Below are 14,083 nucleotides of genomic sequence, written 5' to 3'. Positions count from 1 at the left end.
CCTGAGCTCCATTTATTGTGGTACTGCAGATTAGCATGGCAGCTAATGTGGAGCATGTGGAAGCAGATGAGGCTGTTCACCTTATAGTGTACAGGAACCTGAGAATGAGAGAGGGAACGGGGACTAAGGTATAACCTTCAAAATCATGCCCACAGTGATCTACTTTCTTCAGTCAGGATCACCTTCTAAAATTCCCAGAATCTCCCAAAGTAGAGCCATTACATGTGGACCAAGTATTCAAGACTTGAGCCTTTGAAGGACAATTTATATTCTAAAGCTTTTAAAACCGTTCATAATGCAAAACCCATTCCCAACATTTCCCCAAATCTTAACAATTCTAAACTTATTCAGAAGTCCAAGTTCAGAACTGTATGAGACTCTTAGAACTGTGCTTCTGTAAAATAAAAAATAAAATTACATATAAGATGCCGTGACATAGAGTAAATATTCCCATTCTAAAATGGAAGGATAGGGAAATAGCAAGAATGAGTTATACACAAGCAAGACCAAAACTTTTAGGGCAAACACTAAATCCTATTGGTCTGTATTGAGCAAGCAGGGCATGTTGTATCACAATGTGACCTCCAAGATTTTTGGGTAGCTCTACCCCTACAACATTTGCTGACTGCAGCCTGTCTTCTCTTTTATGCTGGCTGTATTCTTGTGTACAGCTATTCTTGGCAGACATCCAAGTTTCTAGTATTGACAACATTATAGGGTCTTCATTGCAGCTTATACTATAACCTCATAACTTCCCACACATTGCCCTCTGATGTGCTGCCTTCAGGAATCTTCACTCTGCCACACAGTGCATTGTCTCCAGGCATTTCTTGAAATTCTAGATGTAAGCTTCCATGACTAGCTAACTCATTCATTCTGCATGCCTGCAAAGTTGCTATCACATGGATGTCAGGAATACTGTTAGTTAAAAGGTCACTGGACTGAACCTCTTTGGACAGTGGCTGAAGCAGGTTCTGAGTGTCTAGGTAGTTGAACTTGCATGCAACTTTCTGTATGGAGAGTGTCCTGGAATTCTCTTTTCAAGGTGAAGTCTTCTAATTGAATTAAAGCTTATATATATATATATATATATATATATATATATATATATATATATATATATATATATATGATCCTGTGATGAGTGGGAGATAGCCAATTCCTGAGTTGCCATCAATGTTCTTTCCTATTATCTTGTTTAAGAATACTTTATTTTTCAACAGTGGTAGTATCATTAACAACCATTCTTGTCCTTATCATATCACCGAATATGACTATGCTCTTTTTCTGGATAAATTGCTCCCTCTGGAAAACAACTGAACCAAAAGGGGTCTGTGCATGATTATTCATCTGCCTCATAAGCATAAGATCTCTGAATTCAACCCTAACAAAACACACACACACACACACACACACACACACACACACACACACACACAGAATCTTTTTACTCTTTTTTTTTTTAATTTAAATCTCCCACTGTTCACTCTAAATCTAGGTTAAAATAGATAGCAATAACCATACTACAGCCTGAATTCTGTACTATCTTGAAATTTTCTCTGCCAAATTAATCAATCAGTTACTTTAAATTCAGCCTCAATCAGTCTCTACACATAGATAAAATATAACAGATTTTCCAGAATTTAGAATGAGTGCTCTCTACTCCATCTCCTGATATAATCCTCACTTATACTAGAAACCTTCAGTCAGTATTCTTTCATTGCTATTCATATCCTGGTCTTCTGATCTCTCTCTAGAATCACCCATTAATCTCTGCATATAGCGTTGTAATCCTTTTCTAGCTCACTTCTACCGACTTCCAAATTCTTTCCATAAACCAATCCCGTGGCTTAAGAAGTATGTTATACAGTAGCCACAGCAGTGACCCCACTTTTCTGGTACCACAGCATAGCTGTGCCCAATGCTCTGAGAGAAAAGCTTAAGATGAGTTTCAGAAGGTTCAGTTCAGGGCTACTTGGTCCCATGTATTTGGTCTGAGCATAATGGGAACAGAAGCTTATGGAGAAAAACTGCTCCCTTTGTGGTAGACAGAAAGCGGAGCAAGAGGAAGGGTGGAAGGCTAGGATAGGATGCACTTAAGAGACACCTCTAATGACCTACTTCTTCTACATAGTTCTTACCTTCTTAAGTTTCTAGAACTTCCAAGAGCTGGGTGTGTTGAAATATGTTTGTAATTGCAGAACCTGGGATACAGATGAAGGAAAACTGTGGTTTGAAACCAGCCTGGGCTACATAGCAAGTTCCAGGACATCCTGGATTACATAGTGAAACTTTGGCTAAAAAACAAAACAACTAAAACCAAACCACATAAGGCAAACCATACCAAAACAGAAATTCCCGAAATAGTTCTATCAGCTAAGGACGAAGCATTCAACATAGAGGGGGAATTTTATCTGTAAACATTTACATAGAGCTTTAGGAAAAAGAACAAATGTAGAAAAAGGCATTTATGGAATAGATTCTATACAGGAATGATAACAGTTGGAAATTTGCTACTACCTAACAAGTATTAGCATTTGTTCTTTCACTTATTTTTCTTTCATTTCTGAAATTGTTCATTACAGTTGAATGAACAGTTTCATAGTAGTCATTCAAATACATACGAGTACAATGGTACATAAATTGAAAAATTTCCAAGATTTGTATCTGCAACTTCTTTCCTTAGAAAAAAATAAAATACTGTTTCATTTTAAGAAGCTATATTTTATGGAATAGGTATTTAATTTTAAAATGTAATATGTACTTGATATTGATAAATTGTCAAATACAATTCTCACTCTTTTCTCCTTAGAGTTCCTAAGTTATTGACAGCTTAGTAGCTTTCCTCTCTTGTGTGTTCTGTTTGGAGTCCTGTTACAGAGACTGATCAGTCCACTATCTTGGAGGAAGGATGGATCATCTTCCAATGTAGCTCCCAGTTGCCTATTTAGTTCTCCAATGAAGGCCAAAGGCCAAATGCTGTTTTTTTTTTTATTGTTGTTGTTTGTTTTGTTTTTAGTTGAGGGTAAAAAGACTGGAGACATTCTTGTTCTTATTTCCTTATCTTTTGTGGCTACTTACTGCTTTTATGTGGCAATAGTTTTCTGCTTCAGTTTTGCAACAATTGCATTTTCAGCTAATGGCTCTAGGGAACAGAGCTAAGAAATAGGCTTGGGGTTTAGTAGGTAAGTCATATATTTTTAATGTGAATGATTGAAATGTATTGGATCTGCTCTGTTGCACATGATCTTTTGTATCTGAAGTATAGTTAACATTCTATATTTTTCTTATAAAATATCCACTACTGAACAAGACCATCAATTATTCTTTATAAGTTGTATTAAATATGTTTTTGTGTGTTAAATCGATACTGCCTTTGACTAAGGAAATCTTTTGGTAACTATAGGTAAATATTTGTTAGAGTTTTGGAATATTTTTTAAAAATTTACATTTTATAGATTTACATTTTTATTTTTGGTCACATGTATAGTTACAAATTGAGGTATAAAGGAAAGATGCTTGCAGAACAACTTTTAGTATTCATTAAATTTTTATTTTTATAAGTAATGCAAAAGATTAAAAGGAAAATGAAGAGTGCATAGGTACTGTCAAATGTTTAATTATCAGTTTTGTTTTGGTACTATTAGTGCCAGAAAAGTTTATTTTAAAATGGTAATAAATTTTCTGTATGTTTAATACATTGCTAATAACAATTATAGGCTATTAATTTTTGTTTTTCTATTTTGACAATTGTGAAATGTATATTGTTAATATATTTTAAAAATTTGATCATGTTGTAAGGATGGTTCTTTAGAATTAGAAAAGAATGTTACCTAAAGTATAAGTATGTTCTACAGAGTTAGAACAAAGAGCTTTTAATTTATAATTAAGAGAAGAATATATTTTCTTCCTTTCCCTTATGTCCTGAAAATAGTTGATTTAAACATTCCTAGAACCACTAGCTATTGATCATTTGTGTTATATAGGGCTGTTTATGCCCCTGTATATGTGTGTGTACAAGCAGACATACACAGAAAACTCATAAGATGAGAACTGAATGGATAACATAGTTTTGAATAAAACCAAAAAGTTCTGTGTAAGATTAAAAAATGAGACTTTACTCATGTTATGATTTTTTTGTATGTATTGTTGATTACTCTACAAGGGTGTATAGGACATGAAAATGTAATTGCAGTCTTAGTATTTAGGGGGAATCATTGATTATTTCAACATTCAGGACTGAGATTAATTAATTAAAAAATAAGGGATAGGGTCTGGGAAGGTGGCTCAGTGGTAGCATGCTGCCTTGCATGCTTGAGACCCTGGGTTTGATTCCTCAGCGTCACATAAGCAGAAAAAGCCAGAAGTGGCACTGTGGCTCAAGTGGTAAAGTTCTAGCTTTGAGCTGAAGAGCTCGGGACAGCCCAGGCCCAAAGTTCAGGCCCCATGCCTGACCTCCCCCGCAAAAAAAACCCAAGAAATCAGGAAGAGCTATATTGTTGTTCTGTAACCCTCTAGAATAGAAGCTGAAAGTAGTATTCACACCCAGTAGGTATTCAAACAAATCTACAATATCTGTATTCTTTCCCCATATTTCAGTTAGAATAGACAGTGAGGATTTCCCATATGCTCCTCAAACCAACAAAAAACAATGCTTCCCCACCCCAACAAACAAACAAACAAACAAACCCAAAACAGTGTCTTTAGTGAAAAGGCTACTTTCACAGTAGGACTGTGGTCGTAACTTCAAAGAAGATAATTGTGGTTTTTTTTTTTTTTCAGTTTTGCACAATAGCTAGTTTACCCAAGAGGAATCGGCACTAAGAGAATTATAAAATCAGTAGTAATAGAATGCTATATGAATGTAGTAGCAATGGACTCATAGGAAATTGGGAGCTAGTATTAGCAGTTTTATTATCAATAAACTTGATTTTCTTTTTTAATTAAAATTTTCATAGTTTATCTTTTTGAAAACCTTTTACTAGTCTATTAGTTGTACAAAGGGAGTTAAATAGTAATATTGCCATATGTGCATACAAAGCATTTCTATCAAGCTCATTATCTCCCTGCTTTCAACTATTTCAACAAATGTTGTTAAACACACACACACACACACACACGCACACGCACACACACACACACGCACACACACAGCTTCCACCATATTCACCTCCATTGGCCCTTCTACTCCACCATAGCCTATTTTGCTTTCCTGTCATTCATTTTGTCATCACTTTTAAATGTATATGAATTGTACAAATTACCATGGTAAAACCTTTCCTAGTTACCCCAAATATTGGTATAATAATAGGTCCTACATTTATTTGTCTTTTTTTTTTTTGAGATAAAGTCTCACTTAATCTCGACTAAAAAAAATAGTCGAGATTGGCCTCAAGTTTAGATACCACACCTCAGCCTTTCAAAACTGGGATTACAAGTGTATGCCTTCCATCTAGCTTCTCACGTATCAATTATAATATTTTCTTTGTTTTTGTTGTGTCCTGGCAGTTGCTCCAAACAGTTTTATATCATTTGGTTATCATAGACTTGTTTGGCAAGTACTTTCTTTGTACCTATCACTTTCTCAAAAGGATTTAATTTAGTTATGTTCTTATAAAAGTTAGTGGTTATGTTCTTACAAAATTTAGGGTTAGGCTAAAATAGAGTTATTGCTCTATTTTGCAAAAATACTTAATGTTTTGTTATCAGAAAATAAATTTTCTTTAATTCCTTACCCTTCCCTATAGTAAGCAGTTCAATTTTCTCTAAATATCTTTGAATGTTAACTAAATTCTCCAATCATTCTAACAAAACAACTAAGTAGCACCAGAATAGAAGAGTGAAAAAATTGCTATTCTTGAGACCTACACATAGAAGTTTACATAAAGCTTTTGCTAGTTCTCTTAGTATTTGATGTGATTTGATGTGATTTTTTTTAAAGCTTAGTCTTGAAGGGAAAACACAAATAGGATTTATATTGTTGATAGGCTGTGTAATTAGGGAAAAGTTAGTTTTAGCACATAGTATAGAAATGCCTTGCTTATGTATTGTTATTTACTTACTCAATTAAATATTAAGTATCTTTTGTATGGCAGTCTTTGGGATAGATGAAATGGGCTTGTAAATTTCATATGAAAAGAGATGATAATTATGATACATTTAAAAATCCTAACTAGAAAGTGATATATAAAATAAAGTAAAACTATTTAAGAGAATTAAGTTGGGAGTGCAGGGAGGGAAAGAGGAGACTGAAATATTAAATAGAATGATCTGGGTAGATCTCTTAATTAACTGGGAGTTTAAGAGAAGACTTGAAGAAGTCTATGGCACTGGGTATTGTGATGCTTGTCTATAATCTCAGCAATGTGAAGTATGGAGGTATAAGTTGAAACACTGTAAATTCAAGGCTACCCTGAGCTATTCAGACAGATACTATCTCAAACAATCACTAAAAAAATGCTAGAAAGGAAGTCAGAGAGGGAGTGAGGGAAAGGAGGGCAGGCAGACAGATAGGAATAGATAGGCTGGAAAACTAGCTCCTATCTCTACTATTTGGAGGAACAGCATTCTTGGCTGAGGCTCTAAGGTGGTCCTAAGATGAAAGCACAAGAGTGCAAACAAGATTAAAAGACAGGATACCAGAGAAAAATGCACACAAATCCTATAAAAATTGTAAGGTATTCGATCTTTATTGTAAGCAAAATAGGGAGTGACCCTAAGGTTTCTAGGATATAAGTGACACAATCTGACATAAATTCTTGCAGGGGAATAGGGTAGAAGCAGGAAAACAATTTAGGAAGTTTTTGTGAAAGTTCACATGAGAAATGCCTGTGACTTTACCCGTTGAGGTGGTGGGAAGTTTTTGGATACTCAGCTAATAGATTCAAGAGGATTACCTCATGAATTGTACACTTAATTCTAGAAATTATGTAGATAAATACTGAACAAATGATTGAATGGTGTTATAAAATACTCCCAAACCCTCAGTTAAACTTGACATGTGGGAGACTAAAAAAATAGCACAGTACTTTTTGGTCTCTTCTCACACCTCAAGTACTATTTTTTTCCAGTTTTCAATGAATTCATTTGGAATCATTTAAATATAATTCTTACAAGTATAATATTAACATTTATAAAATTGGCTATTGATAGGAAGGAACCTGGTATTTTTCTCTTTCTTCTTTAATTTTTTTATTGTGAAAATACTGTACAGAGGTGTTACAATTACATGGGCAAGATAATGAGTACATTTCTTATCAAGCATTGTAGCCTCCTCCTTTGTTTCCCCTTCTTCTTTAATTTTTTAATGATTGTATGCAGGTGGTAAAATATTGAAGTAACAGATTTAAATGATTGTTAGAGTATCATTTGTCCATAAAGAAGAATGAGATTATGTTGTTTGCAGGAAATAGATAGAACTGGAGATCATTATCTTAAGTTAAACAAAATTAGTCAGACTATACAAATATCATATGCTCTCTTTCATACATGCATGTAGACCTAAAAAATGATATGAGTGTAAAATAGAGCTCTTTCTTTTGGATGGGAGGGTGAAAGAAGGGGGTGATATCAATAAATATGATATAAAGTACTTTAAGTACTTTATATGCATGTATGAATGGAATAATTAAGCCTGTTAAAACTGATTGAAAAGGGGAAGAAGGAAAATGAGAAAGTAATTGGGGGAATTAATTTGATCAAAGCACATTATATACATATATGGAAATATAACAAAACCCTTTGTACAATTAATGTTCGCTAATTAAAATAAAATAGATTCAGTGTCTAATCAACTTCTTCGTTCATGAAGCATACATTTTCATTCTTTACATGGGTGCTTCTACTTTTGGGAATGGAAACATTAACTTTGTAGTATAAATTAGAAAACTTGTTATGAACAATTAAAAAGAAATTACAGACTAGGCCTGTCTTGTGTTATTGTACATTTCATGATAAAAGCCATTTTAAAAAGCTAGAAAACTATGCAGCAGAATGATCAATAACAAACATAATGAATTCTGTAATTTTAGGAATACTGTAATTCATATGGGAGAACATGGCTTATAAAGCCATATTTTTAAAGCTTCTACTTTTAATTATATTGTCCAGAAAGACCTTGGGTCTAGATTGCATTTGGTGTTCAGTATTGCCAGTCACTAATCAGCTAAGTACCATAATCCTTCTTACAGGGCACATTCTTCCTTGACCTGAAACTATATACAGCCACACAGTAACAGCATTAAAGAATAACCTTTCCTTAACAGGCCTGGCACTAGAGACTTTTATAACTTCAGCCTTGAATGAGTGCTGCTTTATGTGTAACTTTTTAGTAATTGAGTTTTGAAATCAAATGATTGTAAGCAAGGAGTGACTCAGATCATCTGATTACGGATGGCTGTTATGGTTTTGCTAGGGCTGGAAGGATTACGTGAAAGCACTGCCTGGCACAATGTTGATGTATTTTCGTCAACATGATGCTTCATGCTCGACAGATGTGCATTGGTTGAACAAAAGGTAAAAAATGAAAAACATTACATATTAATCAAGATATGTAAAATTCATTTTATGTTTTGGTAAATATAATTTGGTTGTTTAAAGCTTTTTGTATTAACAGGAAGGATGGAAGCTATTTATTTCATGTATTTCAGGATCATATATTTCTGTTAAATCCTCAGTTTCACTATATTTGAACAGCTTTAATTTTAGAATTTATTTGCAATATTATGTTTGAATTCTTATCTATCATTGTGTAATTGTATTATTGAAGTATTATTTTCATTTATTTGGTAATTTATATACTTTAAAAAACGTTATGTTTCCGGATTATTGATTTTTTTCAAATATCAGTTATGAGATTTTATTTATAAAATGAAAAAAACTCATGCTAAGAAAGATTATGACTGAGAGACTTAAATATAATTAACATTTAATTGTAAGAGTATAAAATTTCAATTTGCCAAAATTACTAGTATTTAAATCTTTAATTTTACTTTCACTATTATTAACATTCTTAAAATTGAATATATCCTCAATTGCTGATTGAAAATATGTGAATACTAGAACTTATTTAATTTTCATTGTCCCTATAAATGTTTTCAAATGCGTACTTGCTTATATTTTCAGAGAGTTGATGATTATTTGATGATTATTTTTATCACCAAAAATACAGACAGTAGTATAAGTAGTATAGTTAACACAAAAATAAAATAATAAATTTGATTAATATAAAAATGGAAATATGGTATATTTCTATACAGTATGAAAACTTGAGACTCTCTTTGGAAAATTAAAAAAATTGACTTAAATTAGGACATACAAATTTCTTATTTGGTTTTCCTATCAGTCTGTATGAATTTTGAGCCATGAAAATTTTAGAGTAATTGGTAGAATTTCTTACTCACTTTATTATGAATAGATAGATAGTGTATTATAAACTAGAATATTTTGAAGTAAATTGAATCATTAGTCTCCATGGCAAGTTGTAACCAATGAATAAAAATACTACTCATTAAAGTAGATTAAGGATGTTTACAACGTGATTTTCTATTAACAAGTTTCTGTTAGGGCCACTATTATATGGCAAAACACAAAATAATTATTACAGTCTAGAATAAAGATAAGTAGTTAAACTGATAAAATATATACCATGGAAATATAAAGTGAATATAAATATGTATTGATAATACTATATTAAAAAATAGGAGTTAATAGAACCCATGGGGTAAAAAAATGAATATACTATGTAGAGTCACAAATACACTTTTTGTTTTAAGACATGCTTTGGGTTCTGTCTCTTAATTTCACAGTCTTTGAAGGACTGATTGTCACATTCTAGGTGAATTGTTCTATTAGTCATAGCTTATGGGTTAAAATACTGTAAAATGCTTTAATATTCTTTAGAGAAACATACAGATTCTTTTACTATTAAATGTTTTCTACCTGGTAACAATCAGGACTAAGGTTTGTTTATAAAGACTTGTATTAAAGACATAAATTAGGTATCACAGTACTTGAACTCGGATTTCCTTTAGTTCCTGAAAACACAGTAAATAATGTCTAAGAAATGTAGAAGTTTGAAAATTTTGATGGACAATGTTAGTGTAACTGGTAGCAGAGTTTTACTGCTTGCCAATGCTACAATGAAATTGAACTTGACTTCTAGCAGTTTTTAATACACCACAATGTACTATAATTTAAAATCTATTTTTAAGTAATTGTATCTAGTTTAAGTAACAGTGACAGTCATTCCAATGTTTAAATACTGTTCTGTTTTTACTTAAATCTCATGTTTAAACACTGTTCTGTTTTTACTTAAATCTCGGACAAATGAGCATGTGTACTATGATTCACATGCTTCTGGCATATTTCATAATCTCTAGAACAAAGTGATTCCTGCATTTAATATCAAATTTAATTTTCCCCAAATGTGATTTTTAAATAGTTCTTACATGGTTGCCAAATACTAATTAGTAAATCTTTCTTTTGGAACTAAATTCTGTAATAGGAAGAAACTATTCTTATTTTTCTATTTATAATAATCCTCATAAAAGACTCACTAAATTCACTTTATTCATATTCATTTAAAAATTTGTTATTTCCTCAAAAATATGAGTAGTTTCCTTCAATTTTTATAACTTACATTACACTGACTATAAGTTAAATATGTTGCTGCAATCCTAATGCTTTAACTTCATTTAGACAAATCAACTCCATTGTTATGGTATTATATTATAAAATCTTAGTCCCTAAAAGTTGGAGGAAGGTTTTAAGATTATTCGGCTTTTTAAGTAAAGGATATTTTATTTGTTTGTGGGTTCCTAGTCTATATTTAAGCATTTAGTTTTAATGCAGTGCATATTTGTCTAATTAATGTGTGAATTAAGTTCTACAATATTTTTATTTTAAATCATTTACTCCCCAAAATTAAAAGACTACATAGACTCAATAACTGGCTAATAACAAAAGTACTTCTAAGAAATGCAGATCCCCTTGCTCTAGTATTCTTTTTATAATATAGTTCTAGCACATAAGAGGTTTTTCCTTAGTTGTATAAGATTCATGACAAGAGGAAAAAGAATTGTATATTACATGTACATGTGTGTATATATAGTTTTATAGGTTAATAATATTGAATTTAATTGCCCTATTTTCATTATATTTTTAAAGTTTATCTTCTTAAATAATAATTATACATCTAAGAAACTGGTAATTATTAAGTTTATAGTTTTTTATAACACATAAAGCTAAGAAACATAATTACATTCTCAGTGTTTTATATGAACGTATAAGTTCATGAAAAAAATCACATCCATTTGCTGAATTATAAAATAATCAAAGGATAGACTAGTTCTTTTATTTAGTGTGTTTTTCCTTTTGTGGTTTCAGGTTAGAATCTACTTTGGTTTGGCTTGGGTGAGATTTGAAAGGATGAATAGATAACATGAGTCATTATTGTCAAGAAATACTTTTTAGGAGTCATATGGGTAGATGTGACTCTTAGGAAAGTCTTATTAATTGGCTACAATTAATTCAATGAGCAGTTGAGATCATTAATGGTAAATTCCAAAGACCCCTGGGCTTCATTCCTGCTATCTAATGTCCATTTTCAGGGCTTTGTATGCTTCCTTGTCACTGAACTCCCTAGCCTTCATTCTTCTAGTTCATTCAGTTGTCCAACTTCTGATTTCTATATGAAAACCCTTTTTGATGGAAAAATCTGCTTTTATAGCAAACTCTTATGGATAGTGTTTTGGTAGACTATTTCAACAATGAGGGATTGCTGATTCAGTAGCAACAGGGAGAAGTGAGAGGACAGTAATGAGTTTTCGGATCATGTCATTCCACTCTAACATTTTCTCTACTATTGCTCTTTTTTCATTCACCTCTCAAAAACAAGGCTAAGAAATTCATAACTAAGCTGTCAAATCTTGGACATTTTTAGCTTCCTACCTTTTTTTTATTTCTTGTTCCCATTCTGGCAAAATTCTCACAGCAGTTACTCTAAACCTTTTTTATCTGCTGGAGTATAATCCTATTGCTTTTTGTGGCTAGTGGTTGACATTATCTGAGTTTATGTTAGAGATGAGGACATTGCTAATGTTCTGTTGATAGATTATTTGTGATTGTAAGATCTGTAATGTTATATCAATATTAGAGATGCATATTGAGAACTTAAGTTAAAATTTATTACATTTTAACAACTTAACTTGTAAGTTACAATAATAACATAATAGCATATGACTTATAACTTGATTGTGTAAAGAAGTGGTTCATGGGGCTGGGAAGGTGTCTCAGTGGTAGAGTGCTTGCCTCACCCTGGGTTCTATTCGTCAGCACCACATAAGTAGAAAAATCTGGAAGTGGCTCTGTGGCTCAAGTGGTAGAGTGGCTAACCTTGAGCTGAAGAGCTGAAGGACAGTGCCCAGGTCTAGAGTTCAGGCCCCACAACCAACAGAAAAAAAAAAAAGTGGGTCAGATATAAAGAGAAGTGTCACCAAACCGGCCTTAATTTTAATGAAGATGGGATAAAAATTGCAATATGGGTAGGGCTTTTGTGATAAGTAATTATTGTGGTATTTATTTAAATTTAAATACTGCCAGATCAGTAAAAGGGATTGGAAACAAGATAAAGATTTAGTGAACCAGTATTAGCAGTAATATAGAGAGATGAGGAATGAAAGATGAGTCTAAGAAAGTACTCAGTTTTAGAGATAAGTCAATTAGGTGTTACTATGTTATTAGGTAACTTTCGTATCATGTTGGAAATAGAGAAAATGGACAGAAATCTTTATTTAAGTTACTAACACTTAGATTGAAGTATAGTAGGCAAAGATATTAGAATAAAAACTTTATAGCAGCAGAATATGATATTGATCATTTAATTTGAAGTTTAAGTATATCCAACGTATTAGTGAAATCTCAGTAATCTTTTAAATTACCATTTGGCTTGAATAAGATCAGTTTTACTAAACTGCTGTTATGGTATATCTTGAAAATTAAAAAAAGAGAATTTTTCCATTAATCTGGTAGTGAATCATAAAATGAAAAAATTGTTTAAATGTTGAACTTCTCATTGTTACTTAGGAAAAGAAGTCCTTCAGTGTCCAGAGATCAGAATAGAAGATACGACCAAAGGGAAGAAAGAGAAGAATATTCACAGTATGTTCCCTCAGACAGCACAATGCCAAGATCTCCATCAGATTATGCTGATAGACGATCTCAACATGAACCTCAGTTTTATGAAGAATCTGATCATTTAAATTATAGAGACTCCAACAGGAGAAGTCATAGGCATTCCAAAGAATACATTATAGATGATGAGGATGTGGAGAGCAGAGATGAATATGAAAGACAAAGGAGAGAGGAGGAGTACCAAGCTCGCTACAGGAGTGATCCAAATCTGGCCCGGTATCCAGTAAAGCCACAACCCTATGAAGAACAAATGCGGATTCACGCTGAAGTGTCCCGAGCACGGCATGAAAGAAGGCATAGTGATGTTTCTTTGGCAAATGCTGAACTAGAAGATTCCAGGATTTCTCTATTAAGAGTGGACCGAACATCAAGGCAAAGATCTACATCTGAACGTAGAGCTGCGATGGAAAATCAACGATCTTATTCAATGGAAAGAACTCGAGAGGCTCAGGGACAAAGTTCTTACCCACAAAGGACCACAAATCATAGTCCCCCTACCCCTCGGAGGAGTCCAATACCCATCGATAGACCAGATATGAGACGAACCGACTCACTAAGGAAGCAACATCACTTAGATCCCAGCGCGGCAGTAAGGAAAACGAAACGTGAAAAAATGGAAACGATGTTAAGGAATGATTCTTTGAGTTCAGACCAGTCAGAATCAGTGAGACCTCCACCACCAAAGCCTCATAAATCAAAGAAAGGGGGTAAAATGCGCCAGGTTTCACTGAGCAGTTCAGAGGAGGAATTGGCTTCCACACCTGAGTATACAAGTTGTGATGATGTTGAGATTGAAAGTGAGAGTGTAAGTGAAAAAGGTAAGCTCTCTGCCTCATACTTTTTGCTCTTAAAGCTTTTCTTTTTAAGTTGTCCTTCTGGTAAACCTTCAATA

General features: G+C 32.8%; 1 protein-coding gene across 33 annotated transcripts in view; it reads left to right on the top strand.

The window, feature by feature from the left end:
* Rims2 (regulating synaptic membrane exocytosis 2) overlaps positions 1-14,083 on the top strand; it is a 418,336-nt gene that overhangs the window by 181,292 nt on the left and 222,961 nt on the right. For all 33 annotated transcript variants that reach the window (XM_042673019.1, XM_042673018.1, XM_042673020.1 and 30 more), the window contains one exon: positions 13,084-14,009. In XM_042673019.1, the coding sequence (XP_042528953.1) occupies positions 13,084-14,009 (926 nt within the window). The remainder of the gene's footprint in view (positions 1-13,083; positions 14,010-14,083) is intronic.

The sequence above is a fragment of the Dipodomys spectabilis genome, unplaced genomic scaffold (assembly GCF_019054845.1).
Source record: "Dipodomys spectabilis isolate Male_0828 unplaced genomic scaffold, ASM1905484v1 ptg000783l, whole genome shotgun sequence".
NCBI classification, from domain to species: domain Eukaryota; kingdom Metazoa; phylum Chordata; class Mammalia; order Rodentia; family Heteromyidae; genus Dipodomys; species Dipodomys spectabilis.
The sequence above is the reverse complement of the archived record's forward strand: the minus strand, read 5'-3'. Positions and strand labels throughout refer to the sequence as shown.